This window comes from Rhea pennata, chromosome 3 (assembly GCF_028389875.1).
Source record: "Rhea pennata isolate bPtePen1 chromosome 3, bPtePen1.pri, whole genome shotgun sequence".
Classification (NCBI taxonomy): domain Eukaryota; kingdom Metazoa; phylum Chordata; class Aves; order Rheiformes; family Rheidae; genus Rhea; species Rhea pennata.
Genome location: NC_084665.1, coordinates 878,230 through 901,663, shown reverse-complemented (window position 1 = coordinate 901,663; position 23,434 = coordinate 878,230). Strand labels below are relative to the sequence as shown.

At 49.0% G+C, this 23,434-nt stretch overlaps 1 protein-coding gene across 4 annotated transcripts; it reads right to left on the bottom strand.

Moving 5' to 3' along the window:
• Positions 1-1,820: 1,820 nt before the first annotated feature.
• Positions 1,821-21,216, bottom strand: DTD1 (D-aminoacyl-tRNA deacylase 1). 4 transcript variants are annotated; one of them, XM_062573443.1, is made up of 7 exons: positions 18,125-18,175; positions 17,475-17,799; positions 16,335-16,526; positions 15,594-15,829; positions 13,312-13,409; positions 4,714-4,890; positions 1,821-2,427 (listed from the first exon to the last, which is right to left on the bottom strand). In XM_062573443.1, exons 3-6 carry the CDS (start codon positions 16,439-16,441, stop codon positions 4,735-4,737), a joined length of 597 nt encoding a protein of 198 aa, XP_062429427.1. In that variant the 5' UTR covers positions 16,442-16,526; positions 17,475-17,799; positions 18,125-18,175; the 3' UTR covers positions 1,821-2,427; positions 4,714-4,734. The 4 variants fall into 4 exon arrangements, with proteins under 4 accessions (XP_062429427.1, XP_062429425.1, XP_062429426.1 ...); XM_062573441.1 differs by lacking the exons at positions 16,335-16,526; positions 17,475-17,799 and adding an exon at positions 21,149-21,216 and having other exon boundaries at positions 18,125-18,215; XM_062573442.1 differs by lacking the exons at positions 17,475-17,799; positions 18,125-18,175 and adding an exon at positions 17,263-17,318.
• Between the last annotated feature and the right edge of the window lie 2,218 nt (positions 21,217-23,434).

Here is a 23,434-nt window from a genome sequence, read left to right as displayed (position 1 = left end):
CTCCCAGCCCTCCCAAGGACCCCCAACCCTCCGGGCCTCCCACGTGGCTTCTTATCTCGACACAGCACAGGCGCCGTCCGCTCGCCGCACCGGTGCTCTTGCCTGCGCCGCACGGGCTCGGCACGTCCTCGGGAGCTGCTCACTGCTGCGCTCGGGCGCCGTGCAGGGCAAAGGAGGGGAGAAGGCGTCAGCGGCTACTGGCAGCACCCATGGCCCAAACACCTCCCCACACCTCCCTCTGCCCCAATGCCCAGAGACACCTGGCGGCCCGCCACGCTGCCCCCGGCCAGGCACGGTGCTGGGCCCCGCGCCGGCCCCACGGCTCCCCACCGGAGCGCCCAGCTGGCGCCCGGGGCAGCCTCCCTGCGCGCCCAACAGAACACGCGACTCGCTGCCACCGCGGCGACGGTGACAATGGCCTCAGCCACAGGCACCGACTCCCCGGCAAGAGGCACAAGCGCCCCTGCCCCAAACGCGCTCTCCCAAAGGCTTTGTAATTGATGGTCGCCCCACAGAGAAGACAGCTGGCACTCGTCCACCACGCAGAGCTGTGGAGGGAAGAAGCCACCGCCTGGCCCATCTGCCAAAAAACCGAATCGTCCCCAGCTGCAGCGCTCTGGCCTCAGTTTGCTCCATTCCCCGTGGCCTTTTTCTCTGTGTTGCCCCCAAGACAGTGGCGAGGTGCAGGCTCATCCGAGCTTGAAAAAAAAAGGCTCCCTGGGCACTCTGTCCCAGGACTCTTCCCTCCAAGGCAAGCATCTCCCCCATGCACCCCCCCTTCTGCTGCAGGGACAAAGCTCGCTGTGCCCACAACGCAGAGGGGCAGGGGAGGCAGGCATGGTGCTCAGCCCCAGAGCACACACAGGCCAAGCCAGCAAGAGCTGTCCCTTTGGATGCCCCAAACAGAAGGTACATTGCAGGGAAAGAGGCCAACATTCCCGGCTTGGATTTCCCAAAGGGAAACAAGTTGGAGTGACAAGACCAACTAGAGAAACCGTGTCCCCAAAGCAGCCCAAGTGTCCTTCTGCCTGGGGAACAACGGTTCAACACCAACCTCAGCACACAGTAGCGCAGTGGTTGTGTGGCTGGAGAAGGCATGCAGGACACGGGGGTGCTAAGGCAAAGTCAACTCTCAGCTCTCCACCACGCAGAAATCCACACAGACTAGAGCTTCCGAACGGCTCGTCAGCGAACAAGGGCTTGCCCCGAAGTCCTTGCCAGCCCCCACCGTAGCAGTGCCATGTCAGGTGCAGTCACCAGAGAACTGCCCGTCTGCACTTCCACTCGCGCCCCCCAAGCCCGCACCCGTGCCCATGCAGCCATTGGCACAAAATCCGCATACCCCTCAGCTCGTTCACACACCATCACGTAGTCGCACAACACTTGTCCTAGGCATGCCCTTGGCCAGTGCTGGGCAGAAGCCTGGAGACGAGCCAGAGAAGAGCTTGCTGAGATCCTCCTGCCTCTGGCTTCTTGTCTCGGGGCTGGAGAGTCCCCGCTCGCTGAGCCTGTCCTCGTAGGAGAGCTGCTGCAGTGCCTTCGTCCTTTGTGGCCCTTGGCAGGACTCACTGCACTCTGTGCACGGTTCTGCTGTGCTGGGGAGCGCGGAGCTGCATCCTGGACGCGAGGCGTGGCCTCCGCAGGGCCACAGATTTGATGGGGAGACCGGAGCATCTGTCCTACGAGCAGATGCTGAGCGAGCTGGGACTGTTATTTAGATAGGCTATATCTTGGCTTGTTATTTTTTGCTCTGTAGCAGTTACCTTGTTCTGCACTGTGCTCTATCACAGTGAATATAATAGACAAATGCAAACAGTCACTCAAGTAGTATCATTTCTTTAATAAAGTCTTTCCTGGTTTTAAAAAAAGTTTACAAGACACGTTTTACATGACAAATGACTGATGGCCAATATTTTCATTTAATATCTTAATGCATGCAGAAAGACTGGACTGCCTAATTTGGTGTTACATAGCAGCTGATCAGTATACCAAAATATACGTAGACATACATCCTGCCATGGAAAACAGGCAACACAAGACACTGTAAGAGTCCAAATACAAGCTTGCTTGATTATTTTCAGAATTCAAGTGTAAATTTAAGGAAAAACCCTGATTTCTTTCTGACATGGAGCATGGGTACTGACAGAGACTGTTCTACAATCTGTGCAGTCATCCTTCATTCAGCAGTCATGTGAAAATACACACACACAAATGTTACAAGTCCTTTTTTACTACTGAAGCCACACATTAACAATTGAATCTGATCACATTGCTTTGGTTGTTTCAGTACAGAATGATACCGGTTTCTATTGTCTTCATTCTATTTTCCCGTTTTTAATTCTTTTCTAAAGTCCTAGAAGAATGGTGCTGAGGTGAATGTCTTTTAGGTCTCACTTCAAGAATCCAGTGTAGCTTTTGTACAAGAAACTGTTGAAGGTAAGCAAACAGTAACATTACTACAAACAGAGCAGAAAGTACAGGATTCTTTCAACTTAGATAAATAAAAGTATTTTTGCTTATTATCACAACATGAAAATTAATGCTGAATTATCAGTATATATCATTCCTCAGGTCACAAGATTTTCAAATACTATTGAAAAGATTTAGACTGATTCCAGAAGGCATATGAACTCCTGTTCTCTAAAATTGTCTTATTTCAGCACAGAAGTTATAAACAGCAGGAGACGGCACAAATGACACTTTGCATTCCTGCAGCACAGCAGCAAGCTGCTGATTACAATTACTTTTTTGCTTTATTTTCTAAGGACATCTTCTCCTTCCCTATATGGCTACTCATCTCTACTATTAAAACAGGAATAAGCAAGAAGGGGAAAGTTTAATACCTAAAATTAGGTCAATTACATCTGCTTTTCGTATTTTGACTTTAAATCACATTTTGTGTGCCTGAATAGGAGGGTGTTCTGTTTTGAGAGAAATGCTCAGGGCTGTAAGACTCATTATTCAAAAATCTGAAAAGATGCCTTGAAATATTACATATAGGCAGATGCACTTTTAAGGATAAAACCACAGACTGCAACATCTATACTAAGTCTCACTCTTCAGAGATGTTCTCAGTTGTCCAGCCAGCTACCTTAGTAGAGCTTTTCCATTTCTTACGAAACAGAATGGTGTATTAACCTCAATTGCAGGAGCATGTGTGATACTCATGATGTCCAGCTAGAACACTGCTACCACGTCAGACAACCTGGAAGAAGAGACAACATGCCCCATCTTTTCAGGGAGGGAAAACCCTACCTTTTTATTGTTGAGAATTTCTAGTGCTATGAAGCAACCACCTGAAGTCTGGCAGAAGGCCTCCTTTAAATGAGGTGACGTACCTTCAGGTGTCTCCATGAAAACTGACCGAACTATGCACAAGTTATGGCTTTTCAAGAAAGCCCCCAAAATATCTGCTGCTATGTGTTCTGTAAGATGTATGTTACAGACAGACAGAAAGATGCTTTGCAGCTGCAGTCTGCAGTAAGAACAAATTATCATAATAGTACTGAGACTGTCACAGGATTTTTTCAGGGCCATTTCTCCTTCCAGCAGCCCAAAATCACTGCAGAATCAGGCACTAGAAGCTAAGACAAAAGAAAAGTCTCCCCAGCATTCTCCAGGCTTCCTATGCTGTTAGATAAGCAAGGAGGAAGAAAGGCAAAACTCAGACCAGAGCACACAGGGTTAAGATATAACCTGTATTCCTCGGCTATGTCTCCTTCCACCTAAAAGTCTCATCTTGGAGAAGCCCAGAGTGCTAAACATGCAATCAGGATTTTGAGATATCTGGTCGTCTAGAGCGGGCAGTCGGGACCTAGACTCTATATACACGGAGAGACCAAAAACACAGAGCATCCGAAGGAGGCTCAAGGCATCTGAAATACACCCGTTCTATCCCGCTGTCCCTGCAGCAATCATTTTTGCAAGCAGAGCAGACCTTTGCCAGAGGTCACATCTGTGTTTAAAAGTCAAACACGGATTTTGTCTAGTGAATTTTGCTGTCTGGCTGACTGGGGTTTCTACTGGTACCACCGGCAGCAGCCACTGCTGTAAGGCCAGGGTTCATGCAACCTCTATGACTTTAGCTCCTATTGGAGCTAAACTAGAAGGACGTACAGAACCGTACTTGCAGCCAAGGATGGGTTGAAGAGTCCAAATTTGGACTCTTCTGGTCCTGGGATGCTTTGAGTGCTACTAGAATTATGTTATGGAGATTTATCTAAGTTACTGCAGTCTCCTCCAAAATTTGTGTAGCAGCAGTCCTTTGTCAGCAAACCTTCTCCTCCACTTTCCCCTTGAACTGGGCAGTACTGGGGCTCTCCCTCTTGATCCTCAAAAGCAAATTTTTGAGTCAGTGTCAGCAACAGCCTTCCTCTCCTGTAGCATGTTCTTCAAAACTTACTAACGGTTATAAATGCAAAAAGGAAAAAAAAACTGCTACAAGCTTAAAGAAATCCTGGATCCTGCTTGAAATACTCCAAAATCAAAAGCAGCGATCTTCTGGAGCTGGTTACTTCAGAGCAAACTCCAGGTATCCACTGCAGATAGAAGAGGAGGTTTCCCACCAGGAGCCCTGCAGGTTTCATTGAGCTAACATGATTATGGGAATTTCACCTTTTAGCACTTCCAACACAAGTCTCTGCAGTCTCCAGATGCTGTTAGAGACTGTCAAGCAGTAGGACACAGCTTTACAGAGGGGTGGAAGAACCATACCTGAGGCCTGCTTTGGATCAGCTAAGGCTCTCTCTCTGAAGACACATCTCCTTCTGCTCCGCTGCTTGCACTGGGATCATCCTTGCTACGGGGGGCACTTCTTTCTCTACTTGATTCAGAGGGTACCTTGGTTCTGGTCTTCTCTTTTCTTTGTTGTTGTTTTTCAAGTTTTGCCAGCTATTCAGAAAGCAAGAAGAAGGATAAAACACTTCATGGAACAGAACTATCATTTCAGAATATAGTATTTCTAAAGACCATAATTTTGAGCATTTGTAGAAAACTGGTAACTCAGATTCACAATACCAATACATACCCGAATCAAATAGATGAAAAAAACCCAAGGCTTCAACTTTCAGATATCTGGTAAGACAGTGAACAGTTATAAGCTAACACGATTGTCCGCTGAGCATGAAAGAGAAGTGACCGTAGTCAGAGGACTACTCTCCACATTTCAGAGTTCCTTTCCTACCCAACACAATCTGCCAACATGGAAAAGGAAAATTTACAATGACCAAGCAATGGGGCTGAATTCCATCAAACTGTGGTCCAGTTTTCGACTGTAAGACGATTTCTGACAACAGGCATATCCCAAGGTCAGTAATCCAGCACAAGAAACCTCCAACAAGAATAAATTTATATCTACAGAGAAAGAGATACATGATCCACAGTATCACATAGAACACTCACTTCAGTTCGGACTGGACAAAAGCCTCTGCTAACACTAACTAAGCACCTTTCAGTAGATCTGTTTTCAATGTTACTGAAAGAAGCTGTTTAAGTGACTACAGACACTTCCCGTGTGCATTTTATCCATTTGGTTAGTTTCTGTGATCTACTGATTTTCTCAACTGCTTCCACCACAATCCTCCCCCCTTCCCAAGATAAGGGTCGCTTGTCATAAATCACAATTTCATGGCTAGCAGATCTCTTCTGAGGTGAAATCTCCATAAAATAAAGCAAGCTAGATTATTTGTGACAATTATGAATTGCCCAAGCATGTGGAACATGCGTAAAAGATGCTCTGGGTCAGTAAGAGCCTGGAGTGCAGACTGTAGAGTGTTTGCAGGATGCCCAGCATCCTCCAAAAAAAGATTGAGCTTAAATTCCCAGGGAAAAAATGCCTCTATGCAGCTTTTCTAACTGTAAAACAAAGGGGAGAGAGAAAGAGACCCAAAGTCTGATCTGGAGAGATGCTGTGTGCCGGTGAAGCTGGAGGAAAGTGCTGTCAGACAATGCTGCTAAAAAATTAAATCAAGAGAAACCTGCCCCAACTCGCATGGAAAACTTGGTTTAGAGTCAGCTTGTGTCAGCACCAGACAAGTCCATGTCTCTGGCAGCAGAAGCAAGAGCTAGCCCATGCATGGGAAGGATGCTCTCAACTTTTCAAGGACCACAAGAACAGCAAATCTTCCAAAGGCTGTAAAAAACCTATCTACCAGATCTGGGGAAAAGCACCCTTAGCATTAAAAGCATTAAAATGCCCCTTTATCAAAACACTATTCTACAGGAACAAAATCCTTAAAGTTAGCAGCTCCTCATCTTTTCACTTTCAAATGCTCGGATAGTTAGGACTCGCGAAAGAATAATTCTGGTATACAGTCCTCAATTTATCTCACTTCTGAGCTCTCACAGAAGCAGATAAACTAAAAATAAAACCCAGCTTACGAGCATATACAAATGCTTATCTTGACTGATTGCATGTGCAGAAGTGAAACGAAGGCACAAATACTATAAACCCCTCATACAAGGCAACCTTTTATAAAAACAGATAAGAGATGGATTCTGGAAAGATAATATGCAGAATTAAGAGCCAGGGAATACAAAATATGTCCTTAAAGAAACCAACAAAACCAGATCGTAGCCTGCGAACTTCAGTAATTTTCAGATACTGATATAAGGGCATAGAGTGTAATTCCAACAGCAACTCAGTTGATCGGCCTTTCAAGACAGTCACAGAAAATGCAAATGGCATCACAGGGTAATAAAAAACATTTCTGTAGGTGAAAAACATTTACCTCTGACTTTCTGATGGAATCTGTCCTCTTTAAACAAGTAATTCCATGAATTCGGACTATTTTTAAATAGTTGTTCTGGAAGGGATGCAGCCTAATTCCCAAAGTCTTTTTTCCCCCTCCTTTGTGGATTCTCTTCTGTCTATTAAGGAAGTCATTCGCCCTATCTACTACAGAGAAAGATAGGTTCACCTTTCCTGTGAAAGGAAGAACAAGATTATCCCTATTTTTAAATACCTGGGAGGAGCTCAGATGCTATGGTGGCTTGGGAGAAAAAGAATGGCTGAGAGTTGACTCATCAAGGCATCCATATATAATCCAATCCTTCCTATCAGAGTTTCCCGGATACTCAGGCCATGTATTTTTAGCTGTTTTTTTGTAAGGGAACGGATCTTCCACAGTCAATGTATTTGTGCACCCATCTGTCCCCTCAGCACTTTTCCACCAGCCGCTTTCAACTAAGAAAGTGGCATCAAAGGTACTCAGTTGCTGCAACTTCTGTGAGGGCAGGGAATCAGCAAGAAGAGGTGCTTCTTCCTCCAAAGGAAAGGTCACAGTGGCATTTACTCCTTTTTAGATAGCAGAGAATCAAGTGCAGGACATAGATTTGGATGAAATCTGCCTGCTCTGGTACCAAATTATTTATTTTCTCAAGCTAGTGACAGGACGAAGGAATAAAAACTACCCCGAGAGGGATTCTGTGCCAAATTTTGCTTCATCAACAAAATAATTGGCCAATTCAGCTTTCACATCCCAGACTGTCGTGAGAGCTGACACCGACAAAAATCGTATCTGCATGAGTTAAAAAATCCAACGTTTAAAAGAATTTCAAGCTCTCCTTGGCATTAGAAAGGATGACTGCATTTTGTAAAGAAAAACACAATATTTAGTGACACATACTCAAAAGACTCCAGGTGGCTACATTGGTATTTTTATATTAGCAACAAAAAAGCAATACTAACGTGTAACTAGTTAACTATAAAGTAGTTCTGAAAAAACCCTGATTCACTGTTTTGGAAGGGCTCAGATCACCCCCAGTTCGGCCAGAAGCAACAGAAGCAACCTTAAATGCACCTACTGATCATATTGAGTTTCAGCATTTAAGTTTCTGTCTCTGCCCCATCATACAAAGATAGACAGGGACAGGAAGGTCACTGCGTGTTATTACGCCCAAATCCTGATGACCAGCAAGAAGCTAAGAGAACACAGCCAAAACCTGACATCAAGCCCCTTTTAGCCCTCAGCTCTCTGCTGAAAGCAAAACAGAGAATGACCAGTACTAATGCTTGATGATAGCTATTTGGGTTATCTGGAGTACTCTGACCTCAAGTGACTACTGACTAAGGAAATGGGTTTCTTTCACTGGATCGCAGGAGACCCTGTTGCAGGCACCTTTCTAGCTAGGGGTGTTTGAGCATTTCCAGCACCTCCAAGGTGACTGCTCACACCAACGGACCTTGCAGAGTAATGACCACCAAATTATGCCCTGCCAACACATTGAGATGTCACCACAACCTGCAACTCCTTATAACCTCCCAATGGGCTCATCACCACGTTAAACATACAAGGAAGAAATCTGGGAGAACCTTTCCCTGAAAATTCAAAATATTTAATCCAGAAAGTAAGATAGCCAGAAAGGGCAGACTTCTCACTCGCATTATGGCCCGTGACAGAGCTATTCAAGGAACCAAGGGCAGCCCTCCATGACTTCACACTGGTGATTATCACAAGCTTTTCAAAGTTGTCCTGCAAGTTTAGCATTCTTGTACCTCCTTAAAGGTAATCAAATCAAAAGAGACATCAAAATCTGTTAGAATTAAGTCATTTGTGCAAACACAAAGTTTATACATAGATAAGAACATCTTAAAGCAATTGTTAATAAACCTTGTAAGAAATTCAGATACATACACAAATATCACTGTGTTTGCATACAGCATATACCTTTGACTACATAGAATTTGCGGAGAAGTTACATTACCAGATACATTTTGCATAGCTCATTATGGAATAAGAATTTCCTATTTGTCTTTTGCAAGCTGTGCTTATAATCCAGGGCAGAAAGGAAAGAAATGAGGTGGAAATCCAGCTGCAACCTGAGAAATAGATTAAATGTGTGGTCTCATTAGTGCTCTAAAGGGTGGAATAGTTGTACTGTTACAAGTGTTCAGCATTTCAGTCCAAATTCTTGATTACAGATGCTTCACAGTTTAAACAGAAAGAATAAACTGAATCTCAAAGGTTCAGATTAAGAGTAGATAAACATGGAATAGTTCAGGAGGGCCAATGGGTCATAAAATGGAGAAGTCAAAGTATTTGTCATTCCGAAAGCATGGAACAGAACCATACGGGTTTTGCTATTTTGGCAACATCTGAGTTAGGGGGATGGAACAGAGGACCATGAACTGGGACTTGTGCTGTGCAGTGGGTCCAACCTAATTGTAGTCTTGTATTTCCTGCACACATCTTTAATCTTGGAAATCCAATTAATAGATGGTAATACCCTAAAAAGCAAGTTCAAATCCCATGCTTAAAATAGTCCTGCAATGCTTGTCCCCCAACCTTCTTCCGCACACCCTTCTCTACTGCTTCATCAGGCATCAGTGTTCCTTCCAGATTTTCACAGATCTCCCAGAAGGAGTACAGCTAGTGATATCTGGACAGCTGAACTAACAGCCTCTGACAATATAACCCCCTACTACTCAATCCACAGACACACAGAAGGCTAACCTTTCAGCGAAGAAAGGTTCAGGAAATAAACCTATCCTTAAATACAGTTAAAACATATCAAGAAGTTAACACATTACTTGCAACATCTCCATATCATTAGTTTTTTGTAGCTCTGGGAAGTAACTTCAGATGAGGTCAGGAGATTAAAAGTTCCCCCAAATGCAGTAAATAAGAAGGGAAGTGGCAGTAAGCCTGCTCTCTAGCCTTGTAGCAAGAAACTGGTGAAAACAGAACTAGCAGAGCACATAGGAGAGGAAAGCTGGTCATGCAAAGTAACTACTAGGCTGAATTCAAAAGCATACCTTGCACAAAAAGGGGGGTTCTGATTTCTTCATTCAACTTCTATTTTTGTCTTGAGATCAAAGCAAATGCTATCCTTGCTTTTCATAAAGGCAGCTCAAGATAAATCATTTGTCAGTAGAGCATTGCTTTATTCAGTTATGAATATTTTAATTCAGAAAATCATTAATGGGTTTGAGAGAAGATGCACAAAATAAGAATGTTTATCTTGACGATATTTTTTATTTCAGATTTTAGCCAGCCTTACTGTCTACGCATTATGAAATTCAAAGGCTCAGTCGGCAAGTAAAGGAAGTCGTGTAAGTCACGAGACCACTCTGTGGACCACCTCTTCTCTGGTGCTTGCCCTTTCAATGCAGACCTTTTTTCTGTTAGCAACCTCTTTTGGTGCAGCAATTCCTAATTCTAAGGAGAAATCACTGTGGAAGAGATGCCTCTTTAGGTTTTCCCAGTCTGTCTTCCCATTAGACTCCAAATGCCTTTAGTATTGTACCTTCAGATATGCAGAAGTCCTAGCACACACAGAATTCCAAACTTTTTACAACCTCTGTGTAAGAACAGAGGACAAACAGAAACTTGTGCAAGAACACACTTCCGAATAAATGACTCCGCTGCCACCTAGTGCCCTATGTGACATCCAGCATTCCCAAGAAGACAAGTAAGTTTGTGCGCAACTGGACTGCAACAGCAGTCTGCCCATCAAAAAATAAAATGGCAAAATGCTGGCAAAATTGAAGCCTAAGAAGACACATAAGCTTAGATCAGATACACTTTTATCTTACGTATCAATGTGATTCTCTTGATTGTCATGATAAAGTGTTCTACTTTATCACGTGAACTTCAGGAAGAATTAAGAAGAATTTGCCCTTTATGTGAGAGAGCAACCAGAATGCATGAAGCTCTGCCTGGGGACAGGTGAGGGGCCAGCTGAGAGCTTATGGGTCAGGATTAGCAAGCAGACCAACATCGGTGGCATTGCGGTGGGTGTCTGCTACAGGCCACCTGATCAGGAAGAAGAAACAGATGAGGCCTTCTTCAGGCAGCTCAAAGAAGCCTCACGTTTGCAGGCCCTGATCCTCATGGGAAACTTTAACCATCCTGCTATCTGTGACAGCTCAGCAAGGCATGAGTAATCCAGGTGGATTCTGGACTGCACTGATGAAAATTTACTAATACAAGTGATGGAGGAGATAAGAGAGGTGCTATGCTGGACCTCATAAAAACAAGGAAGAATTAGATGAAGATAAAAAAGTCAGGGGTAGCCGTGGAGACAGCGAACATGAAATGGTGGAGTTGAGGATCCTGAGAGGAGGGAGGAGGACAAATAGCAGGATCACAACCACAGACTTCAAGAGAGCAGACTTCAGCCTGTTCAGGGATCTACTTGGAAGAATCCCATGGGATACTGCCCTGACTAGAAGAGGGGTCCAAGAATGCTGGATGATATTCAAAGATCACCTCCTCCAAGATCAAGAAAGGTCTATCCCAGCAAGCAGCAAATCAAGCAAAGGTAGCAGGAGGCCTGTGGGGATGAACAAGGAATCTCTGACTAAACTCAAACATAAAAAGGAAGTGTACAAGAGGTGAAGCAGGTACTAGGCTAGGAAAGTGGTCAGTGAGGTGGATTGAAGACTGGCTGTAGTGCTGGATTCTGAGGGTTGTGCTCTGGAGCACAAAGTACAGCTGGAGCCCAGTCACCAGCAGTGTCCACCAGGGGTCAAGACTGTTTAACATCTTCATTAATGTCCTGGCAGACGTGACTGAATGCAGCCTGTGCACCCAATAACAGCTGATGCAAAACTGGGAGGAGTGGCTGATCCCTCAAGGTGTTGTGCTGCTTTTGAGAGGGCCCTCCAAAGGCTGGAGAAGTGGTCAGAGAGCCACCTCCTGCAGTTCCACCAATGAAAAGGACCTGCCCCCAGGGAGGCAAAGGGCCAAGCAGCTGGAGAGCAGCTTTGTTGAGAAGGCATTGAGGGTCGTGGGGCACAAGCTGACCACGAGCCAGCAACGTACCTTTGTGGCAAAGAAAGCCACTACTATCCTGGAAGCATCACGAAGAGCACTGCCAGCGGTCAAAGTGATCTTTCCCCTTGGCTTAGTAATGGTGAGGCCACATGCAGAGTCCTAGGTGCAATTCTGGGCTACCCAGAAGAACATAAACATATGGAGTGAGTCCTGAAAAGGGCCATAAAGGTGAGGAAGGGACTGGAGAATCTCTCCGGTAAGGAGAGGCTGAGCGAGCTGGGACTGTTCAACCTGGAAAAGAGAAAGCTGGGGGAGGATCTTTTCCATATGTCTAAGTATCTGTCAGGAGGCGATGAAGAAGATGGAGCCAGACTCTTCCCAGTGACAGGTCAAGAGACAACAAGCACAAACTGAAATATAGGAAATTCCATGTGAACTTAGGATAGCACTTCTTCACTGTGAGAGTGGTTGAACACTGGACTAGATTGCCCAGAGAGGTGGTAGTGTCTCCATCCTTGGAGATATTCAAAACCCAGCGGGACATGGCCCTGGCCCACCTGCTCTAACTGACCCTGCTTGAGCAGTGGTGTTGGAACAGATGATCTCCAGATGTCCCTTCCAACCTCAACTATTCTGTGAGTCTGCAAAATAAAACGTAGCACGAGCATACAGCAATCAGATGTCAGCATTACAGCTACCAGCCGCACTGCAGTTACCACAGAACCAACAAGCAGGCTTTAAAAGAGCAGGCATAAACATATATATGGCTGCCTGAAAAAACCCAAATGTCTGATTTTTAAAGCAGAAGAGTAATGACAGGTGACTTGAGGCCAGACCTCATCAGCAAGGTGATTTTATCTTGTTTTTCCACTGTCCATGTAAATCGGCAGGAATGCCTGTTTGGGACAAACTGGGACTGGATGGACTTACTAAGTTGTATGCCCTTTGTATGCCCTCTCTTAAGCATAGCTGGGAATGAAAATCCCACAAACACACCTTCCCTTTCAGCCTGGAAAAAATGGTCATGGTTATGTTTAGAAAATGGGAAGATCTCATCTGCCTTTGATTTCCAGCACTGTCTGTGCTGCTCTTCAGCAGAACTACTCTCCTCTCCACTCCAGATACTATTCAGGACTTAATTTGGCTGTTCTCTCATTTCTCAGAAAGAGGCAGCTCTCCACTTAATCACTCCACCCAGCCATCCACATACAAAAGCCCCTAAATGTCAAGAGATTTCATTTTAAAAAAGTCAGATGCATTAGAAACACTGCCAGTGAGTCATGATTAAAAAGTAGCTTTTATGGTGTGCAAGAATAAACTGTAAAAAGCTGCTCTGCATGACACAGGCACAACCCTTACCGGGACAGTAGGTAGTTTTGGAGAGGCCACCAAACTGAAGAGAACAATGTAATTATCTGACCTTTCAGGAAGCACAAAGTCCTCTTATCCAAGGGAAGTTATACTGCTTCGTAACAGGAATGCTTCCCTGGGACCACGCAACACTCTCCACCAAATACGGGCAGATGCACGCCTTCTCAGAGGAGGCACAGCCTCTACACCCGTCCTTTCCAGACAGGTCCATCGGCCAGCTTACCTGTTTAGGGTCAACAGTGGCAGCCGGGGACTCCAGTTCTATTGTTACAGGACCATCGTTCTGGATGTGTACCTGCATGTAGGCGCCAAACTTACCATCTGAAAAGGGAAAAGACAAGAAGCGCTGAGGGCTCTGGAAAGCACGGCACACAGCAAGAACTTTCCGAGCTCTGCTACTAAAAAGAAAGAAGTAAAAGGATACCCAACTAATAAACTGCACGAAGTTACTATGAAAAAAAACAGTCTACAGGCACCCAGCTCTGTGGTCTGATATTCAGAGATGGCAAATACACAGCTAAATGCAGGAGTGTCTGCAAAACAAAACAATTCTACAGATAATCAAAGTGTTCAAAATTCAGTTAGGGCAGGAGATAAAATTTTAAAGGATGTAGCAGCCAAGCCTAGGGATCCAGCACAGCTAACCAGTAGATGTTTTGAAGAAATCTCATACATGGGCAGAGGTATTCAAAAGCATATAACATCAAATACTTTAAAGCAGGGGACACTGGTTTGCAGTTCAATCACAATCTGATACAGTAATTTCTCTGTTCCTATCTGAAATCAAAACCATTCTTTGTCAGAGTTCCTTAAAAGAAGAAAAAAAGGGGAAAAGGGGGGAAGAAAGGACAAGATAGAGACAGTATCTACTCCCTCAGCCCTGCCACTTCACAGGAATATACTTCTGAAGTCAGAGATGTGTATGTCATTCGTCATCAACAGCATTTATTAGCACATCAGCTGAGGCACAGACCACTTCTTTTTGCTAAGCTTTTGAGCAGCTTCTGTCACAACAGACCCATGACATTTTTATCCAATGCATTCTGCAAAACCCATCTCTCCTTATGCTTTCTTTTTCCCTCAAATCTCATTTCTCTTTGTGTAAGCATCCTCGCTCTGTTTTCTCCAGTCCAGCTTTCTGCCCCTCAGATTTCGCCTCATCACTGGCCAAGTCAATGTGATTGCTCACTCCCTCGTACTCTGTTCTCCTGCCCCACAGACATGAGTCACCTTTCCAGATCTTCCCTTTAGAGACAGAAACAACACCAAATACAACCATATAGATACCGAAGCTTGAAAGAAGGAAAGGAATACTGCAGCAAGCAGACACGAGTTATCCAAAGACTGGAGTAGTCTTGCTCACTGGAAATGTGGGCCCAGAGACTGCTCAGCAACACAACCAAAATCTCCTCCAGCACCACCTCGGCCCAGCGAGCAAGAACATGCTGAAAGCAGTAGGCTCAAACTTCAGTAGGGCCACTGGGGATATTTGCATTGGACTTCGTATAGCTACATAGCAGCTTTACATGGCTACATGTGATGTCTCTGACAGAACAGAGGTCAAACCAAAGTGTCTTCATTCTTCATGAACTTACTATTGGTGAAAAATTCTTCTGGAAGAGTTTCCAGTTCCTCCCTGGCATGTTCCACAACAGATATACTGCCCAACTGCTTTCCTAAAGGCTGCAGGCCACCACAGGAATGACAGATACCAGCTCTGGCGGAGCCAAACACTACAGCACCACCGAAGAGGCTGCTGACGATGGTCCAGTGGCCAAAGAAAAAGATACTGGACTACTGACCGCAGAGCCATAGCAACATAAACACCAATGTGAAGGGGAGAAGAGCATGACTGCAGAAATATTGTTGTAAAAAGGAGTGTGAATGGCTTTAAGCAACAGGAAAAATGGACTGCAAGCTGCTTTCTCATTTAGCAATGGCTCTGGAATCTGGAATAGAGCTGAGAAAAAAAAGGGTCTAAATCAAATGCTGTTATCAAGTAGCACACTACACTTCTGACTATCATCATTACCATTTAATGGAATGGAAAAATAAAGTGACAGACAGAGCTACCTGTTCATCACACCCTGGAGCCGCCTTTGAGCCTGACTAATCACATACACATCAGAAGTTCATCCCAGGCTAGTTGAGCAGTAAGGCACCAAGACATCTAGCCTGGGATGAGCGCGACTGCAGAGTCATCCTCACGGCTTGCAGCCTCTCTGCGTTACGTGGTCAGAGTCACCGCTCACGCTGTAGAGGTAATATCAACCCGACATCTCAATGTCAAACTGTTCCAGGGGGATGCCAGCAAATGGCTGGGATTGATCCCCCTGGCAAGGCTGCTAGGGAAACCACAGCATATCCTTAATGTCCTGCCACGTAACGACGGCTCCTCTGCAACACGGACAGACAGAAACTCAGAAGAAAGAAGGATCAGCGAGGAACATGTACTAACAAGATCCCCTGGTTGCATCAAGGATCTTACCAGCCCTTTGCCCTTACCTTTAATAAGCTCTGGCTTGTAGGCTTTTCTTAGCTGCTCTAGGAAGTTGTTGTAAAAACACTCCGCCTGCTCCGTAGGCATTGCCATGTGGTAGTCGGGTTTGTTTCCTTTCAGGATGCACTGGAGAGTGAATTGGCTGACACACAACACTTCATACTGTTTATCCATCACACTTTTGGACCAGTGCTTCCCGCTTTCATCTTCAAACACGCGCAAGTTTAATATCTTTCGAACCCTAGGAGGAGAAACAGATACTATCTAAATTGTCCCATGCCAGATCAATGGGTACAAGTAATACCTACCACACAGAAAGAGACGAAAGGCAAGGCAGATGCATATTCATTCCGCCTACAAATCTCAGGATAGCCATTTCTTTCCCCCAAGGGAAATCTCCTTGCATTAGGCAGAGCCATAAGCAAGAAAGCTCTTACCCACTACATAATACTGTCAGACCATTTATTAAGGTCTTCCTTTAAGCATTTTTTTTATACAGCACAAGATCAAGGTAGAATAATGTTGCTGTAGGTTGCAGGGTGACATACGGATGGCAGAAGCAGTAAGAAAGCTTACTCACGACTTCCTGATTTGATGTGTCACAATGTTATTTAACACGCACATAAGCTTTGGGGATTGAAATTGTCCCACAGCACCAGGAAATCACACTCGCTTTTGAAATCAGATCATTTCAAACTACGGCTGTTTCTGACCACAGTCCACACACACTCCTCCAGCTCTGTCACCTCCTAGCGCTCCTCCAAACAAGACCCCACAACCCAGATGAAGACAGCATTTCTTTCCCAGGATGAGGTGAGGAAGGCAGGGAGCAGTGCTGAACTACAAGTGGCATCAAAGTGGCGACCGGGACTTGTCATCTAGATTTTATTAGGGCTGATCTTTGGAAGCGACGGGGCAGAAACAGTTGACTTGAATACCTAGGAGAGGATGAGGACAAGAGGACTTTTACAAATGGATCCCGAAAAGCAGCAGGCAAACTTGCAAACCAGTCTGTGGTTGGACTTTGATCGATAACAACACTGCATGCCTATCACTCTCCAGTCTTTGGTTTCTTCTTCTGGTTTTTCCTCAACATTTGCAGCGTCTGGAAACAATGGAGTGTATCAAGGGCAACAATGGAGCGTATCAAGGGCAAAGCATTTCCACTGCGGCCATCAGCCAGATGATTTATGCTGAACCAGAGACGGGGCAGCTGGCACAAAACATGGCTGAGACTTTGCTATGGTCCAGCTTACGGCTTTGCTGTTGTTAAGGCACAGCCACAAGAACCATCCTCACCAATCCATGTGTGTCAAAGACAAATAGAAACGGCTCCTGAATGAAGCGTATGGTTAAGAGCCTTGGCACATCGGCTTAAATCATCATCACTGCCGTGCTTTAATGATGAGGATGGCATCAAGGTTGTTTCGCTTACAGGACTACTGAAGGTTCATGTAAAAGCACCTGAAGAGTCTGGTTAGACTGATTTCTTGTTATTCCCTTTTTTTTTCTGCTTTGTAATTCCTGGCAGGGTTTAAACTTAATAGTTCTCCCACTATTCCGATGCCACAGCTTCCTGCCTCTCCTGCATCAGCCATCCTAACAGCCTGGCGCTGACGGCACGGGAGTCACTAATCACCCCCTCGCAATCATCAGGAGCAGCTCCACACTCACCGCAGCAGGAACGAGAAACAACGACACAGCCAACGTCCCACACTGATGGCCAACAGGGCGGCAAGCCGATGGAGCGTTTCCTAAGAAAAACACCTTCAGACTTGCTGCCATTTTCTATGAGTTTTAGCCATTCACGTGAGACCCCTGATGACCTTCAGTTCAGGTCCTCACTCACTACTTTCTCTTCCACATCTGCTAAGGGTTGTTCTCACCTCCTCCCAAGGGTGTTCAGCTCTACTGCTGTTTCTTCTTCGCTTTCATGAGAACCGAGATCGGCCCCAGCAAAACCAGCAGCCCAGAGGAGACCCAACAGCCACGTGGCGAGCTCTTCCTTGCACGGGGTTCCCGGCTGAATCGCACCATTTCGTGGCCACAGAAGGAACGGCCGGGCTGCCGAAACTGGTCCATCTTTAGAGAAAAGCCAATGACAAGATCATCCAGCTTTTCAGAAGAGCAAAGCTTGTTGTGTGCGCACTAAAAGGGAGTTTGAGGTTTCCGACGCATCACGTAGGGTGGATGCCTTCGGGGCGAATTCTTCTAATAAAAAGGACAGATGTTTTGTAAAAGGGTAGCAGTAAAACCCAACATGTTTATTCTTCCTTTTTTTACTTCTCTTGGTAAAAGCTGCATAGAAAGGCGCATCAAGAGGGAAAAGATATTTTCTTTAGAGGACATGAAAAGAAAACTGTGGCTAAGAAGCCTGCACTCAAAGTAACACCCAAGGAGGGCCTAGCAGAGGCAAGGACGACCTTCCCAACCGAAGGAGCACCCCGTTACGTTGGCCACAGCACGGGTATCTCTGACGCAGTGTCAGGAACGCACGAGAAAGGAGCAGAAGGTGAAAAGGCAACTGGTGACTTACATGTGCTCCAGCTCCCTCTGCGTGTCCTCCAAGGAAATGCCCAGCAGCACGCAGAGGCCTCGTCCTATGGAGCTGATTTGTTCACCGCCCACTGGGGAAGGCAAAAAGGAGAGAGGGAAGAAGGCGTAAAAAGAAGCAACCGTCTCCTTTCACGCCACAGCCGGCTACCGACTTGAGCTGCCAACCGAGCCACCGCACGGAAAGCACCGGCCCAAGCCCTTCTTCTCTGTCTTCAGGAGGCTAAAGCAGATGCTGATGACGGACATTTCTTTGGTGGTGTTTAAAACAGAACGGAAACCGCTGCAGGTGCCTGCTGCGCTACCCTAAGAAACGTTTCCCGTCGTCTTACTGCGACAACGGGGTTGAGCCCGGGGTGACGGCAGCGAGATTTACGTGACGCCGTAAAACTGAGGTGAGATCTGTCAGAGCTACCTCCAGGCTCACGTTAACGAGGGGGAAACGAAGCCCCGAAGCATCCCGTGTGGGGAGCCGAGGGCGGGCGGTGGGGAGGGCCGGCGGCGGGCGCCGAGGGCCCCGGGAAGCACCCGCGCGCCCAGGCCGGCGGCGCTGCTGCTGCTGCTGCTGCGCAGGGGGCTCTGCGCAAGCGCCCCGGGGGCTGGGGCGCCCCACGCGGCCGGGCACCCCTGCCGCCGCCACCTTCCACGAGCCGAGCAAGCGCCCGCGGTGCAGCGCAGCGGTGCGGACAGCGCCGCCGACGCGCGCGCGCAGTGCAATAGAACAGTGGGGCCAGCGCTGCCGACACGTGCACGCAGCACAGTGCAGCAGTGGCAGTGCAGCAGGGGGGCCTGCACTGCCAACACGTGCATGCACTGCAGTGCAGTGCCGTGCAGCAGTGCAGTGCTGCACAGCAATGCTATGCAGCAGTGCCATGTCACGCAGCAGTGCCATGCTGCGCAGCAGAGGAGCAGTGCCGCGCAGTGCAAGGCAGCAGTGCCGCGTCGTGCCGCGCCGCGCAGCAGAGGAGCAGTGCAGTGCCGTGCAGCAGTGCAAGGCAGCAGTGCCGCGCCGTGCTGCGCCATGCTGCGCAGCAGAGGAGCAGTGCAGTGCCGTGCAGCAGTGCAAGGCAGCAGTGCCGCGCCGTGCCGCGCCGCGCAGCAGAGGAGCAGTGCAGTGCCGTGCAGCAGTGCAAGGCAGCAGTGCCGCGCCGTGCCGCGCCATGCTGCGCAGCAGAGGAGCAGTGCAGTGCCGTGCAGCAGTGCAAGGCAGCAGTGCCGCGCAGTGCAAGGCAGCAGTGCCGCGCCGTGCCGCGCCGTGCCGCGCAGCAGAGGAGCAGTGCAGTGCCGTGCAGCAGTGCAAGGCAGCAGTGCTGTGCAGTGCAAGGCAGCAGTGCCGCGCCGTGCCGTGCCGTGCCGCGCAGCAGAGGAGCAGTGCAGTGCTGTGCAGCAGTGCAAGGCAGCAGTGCCGCGCCGTGCCGCGCCGTGCCGCGCAGCAGAGGAGCAGTGCAGTGCCGTGCAGCAGTGCAAGGCAGCAGTGCCGCGCCGTGCCGCGCCGCGCCGCGCAGCAGAGGAGCAGTGCAGTGCCGTGCAGCAGTGCAAGGCAGCAGTGCTGTGCAGTGCAAGGCAGCAGTGCCGCGCCGTGCCGTGCCGTGCTGCGCAGCAGAGGAGCAGTGCAGTGCCGTGCAGCAGTGCAAGGCAGCAGTGCTGTGCAGTGCAAGGCAGCAGTGCCGCGCCGTGCCGCGCCGTGCCGCGCAGCAGAGGAGCAGTGCAGTGCCGTGCAGCAGTGCAAGGCAGCAGTGCCGCGCCGTGCCGCGCCGCGCCGCGCAGCAGAGGAGCAGTGCAGTGCCGTGCAGCAGTGCAAGGCAGCAGTGCCGCGCCGTGCCGTGCCGCGCCGCGCAGCAGAGGAGCAGTGCAGTGCCGTGCAGCAGTGCAAGGCAGCAGTGCCGTGCAGCAGTGCAAGGCAGCAGTGCCGCGCCGTGCCGTGCCGCGCCGCGCAGCAGAGGAGCAGTGCAGTGCCGTGCAGCAGTGCAAGGCAGCAGTGCTGTGCAGTGCAAGGCAGCAGTGCCGCGCCGTGCCGCGCCGCGCCGCGCAGCAGAGGAGCAGTGCAGTGCCGTGCAGCAGTGCAAGGCAGCAGTGCTGTGCAGTGCAAGGCAGCAGTGCCGCGCCGTGCCGTGCCGCGCCGCGCAGCAGAGGAGCAGTGCAGTGCCGTGCAGCAGTGCAAGGCAGCAGTGCCGCGCCGTGCCGCGCCGTGCTGCGCAGCAGAGGAGCAGTGCAGTGCCGTGCAGCAGTGCAAGGCAGCAGTGCTGTGCAGTGCAAGGCAGCAGTGCCGCGCCGTGCCGTGCCGCGCCGCGCAGCAGAGGAGCAGTGCAGTGCCGTGCAGCAGTGCAAGGCAGCAGTGCCGCGCCGTGCCGCGCCGTGCTGCGCAGCAGAGGAGCAGTGCAGTGCCGTGCAGCAGTGCAAGGCAGCAGTGCCGCGCCGTGCCGTGCCGCGCCGCGCAGCAGAGGAGCAGTGCAGTGCCGTGCAGCAGTGCAAGGCAGCAGTGCCGCGCAGTGCAAGGCAGCAGTGCCGCGCCGTGCCGCGCCGCGCCGCGCCGCGCCGCGCAGCAGAGGAGCAGTGCAGTGCCGTGCAGCAGTGCAAGGCAGCAGTGCCGCGCCGTGCCGCGCCGTGCCGCGCAGCAGAGGAGCAGTGCAGTGCCGTGCAGCAGTGCAAGGCAGCAGTGCAAGGCAGCAGTGCCGCGCCGTGCCGCGCCGTGCCGCGCAGCAGAGGAGCAGTGCAGTGCCGTGCAGCAGTGCAAGGCAGCAGTGCCGCGCCGTGCCGCGCCGCGCCGCGCAGCAGAGGAGCAGTGCAGTGCCGTGCAGCAGTGCAAGGCAGCAGTGCTGTGCAGTGCAAGGCAGCAGTGCCGCGCCGTGCCGCGCCGTGCCGCGCAGCAGCGCCGTGCCGCGCAGACGAGCCGGCGGCGGGCGCGGCCCCGGCGCAGGGCGGCGGGCGCGGGCGGGGGCGGGGGCCGGGCACGCGCCGAGGGCGGGGGGGGGGGGAAGGCGGGGGGGGCCGCGGCTCGCGCGCTGACCTGTGACGCTGGCCTGGGCCACCCGCTGCACGACGGCCTTCATGGTGGCGCGGCGGCGCACGCAGGCGCGGGGCGAGGGGGAGGGGCCAACGGCCAACGGCCGCCCCGCCCCCCGCGGCGGCTCGCGCCGCGCCGCGCCGGCGGGAAGCGGCGCGCTGAGGGGAGCGGGGGAGGGGCGGGCGTTGCTCTGTGTGTGTAGGGGTGAGGAAGGCCCTACAGAGATGGGGGGGTAGGGGAAGCACTATAGAGACGAAGGTGTCTGTGAGGGTATGGGAGGCCCTATAGACAGTCCCACCCTATAGAAGGTGGGGCTGTAGGATGGGCTGAGGGCAATGTCCTCTAAAAGCCCCAACAGAAACTAGGGTCTGCGGCCAGAGGGGCTGGGGACAGCGAGGTGGGGTCTGCAGGGACTGGGGGGAGACCCTATAGAAACCAGGTGCTGATAGCAGCCCACCCCCCATAAAGGGTTATAGATTCAAGGAACAGGGAGAAGCCCCTGCAGAAAGGAGGTTCTGCAGGTACAGGGCTCAGAACAGCTTCCTAGAAAAGGAGGTGATGTGTCTAAAGACTGGGAGAAAACCCTGTGAAAATGAAGCTTAGCAGTTACAGCTGCTGGGGGCAGTATCCTGTAAGGGGCAATAGCGTGTATAAGGACCAGGTCCTGGGTGCAACATCCTATAAGGGGACACAGTATCTACAAGATGGGGGAAGCCCTATAAAAATAAGGGTCAGCAAACACGAGGGAAAGGATATTGCCTATAGCGATGGCTCATGCAAGGGGAGAGAGCATTTCTTGGACGTGGGGCAGTGCCTGTAACTGAACATACTGCCCATAGGGATGAGGGACAGCCCCTGTAAGGGGATACTGGGGGTCACACCAGCTCTTACAGGGGTAGGGCAGCACTTGAGGGAACTGGAGAAAGCTGGCTATGGGGGAGGAAAATGCCTTCAGAGGCTGGAAGCCAGATTCTGTGATGGAAAGGGGAAATACCTATGGAAATAAGGGACAGCCCCATATACAGGGAGGGATAGCACCTATGGAGAGCGCAAGGGCCAGCCTTTAGCGGGAAAGAAAATAGCTGACATCTTTAGACAGGAGGGGGGACAATTCACATATGGGGAATATGGTACCGGCACCTACGGAGGGACCTGCAGAGTCTTAATCTCTGCAAGAAGTAGCTCTCCCTGCAGAACAACCAAGGGCTGCTGCCCTCTCGTGAAGTCTTAGTCACTCAGGTTTTATTGGCAACTATTTGCTGTCTGTATTTTTTGTCCCATATGACAAAGTATGTTTCTCCCCTCCGTCACACCCACTGATATCCATCATACCCCGTTTTCTGTTTCACAGCTCAACATCTCTGCACTCCATCAGCACAGGAAGCTCAGATTTCAATCCTGGTACATCATCAAAGGGCTTTTCTAGTCAGAGGCTGCAAAGGTTCAAGCCTGATACTGCACCAAGAGCTTGTTAGAGGCTCTTGGCCCAAGGCTATCATCTATCTCCCAGTCGGCATTTTTGACTCTGTCCTGTTTGCTTCACAGATCAACAGAGGTGCATGTGTAATTTTGTGTCAAGTAGGCCAAGGCCACAGAAAGATTTGCTGAGTGGTTGTAGTCCCATTGCAGACAGTGTTCTCCTCTATTTAGCTTTTTTCTTGAGTGCAAAGGAATCTTTTGACTCACGACTACAATGAACTCTGAGTCTTAAGCCTTGAGCCCTGAATTCTACAGCTGAATTCACCTAAAGCTGTCATGTGTACTGTTGTCTTTAATATATTATTGAGGTATTAGAAAGCATTTGTATTAAATTGTTTCTGTGGCTAGTCAGAAGACAAGTTCACTTCCTCTTGAAATCAGCAGTCTTTAGCTCAATAATGCTTTCAAGTTAGAAACAGTAGTGTTTTACCCAGGGCCCAGGTTTTCTTCTGAGGAATGTGCTGTTTAAACACATAAACCAGCTAGCTTTAAAATACACACACACACACACACACACATATATATATACTGTGCAACTAATATTCTTAAAAGTGAGGTACAGCAAAAGCTATTAAGCTCTGCCCAACTAGCTTGGGTTTCTTGTCAAAAGTTGCCACCAGTAGACAGTGGCAACAACTAGAAGGTGAAAGAGCTAAGGAAAAGGAAGCAGTGGTGGTTATAAGGTCTGCCTTATAAAATAGATTGGAAACCACTATTGAAAACTTTTGCCTTGTGATAAATTATCACCTGAAAGGTTATTTCAGCCACAGAATTCTTAAACTAATCGTCTTTATGTAATTTCTCAGTGAT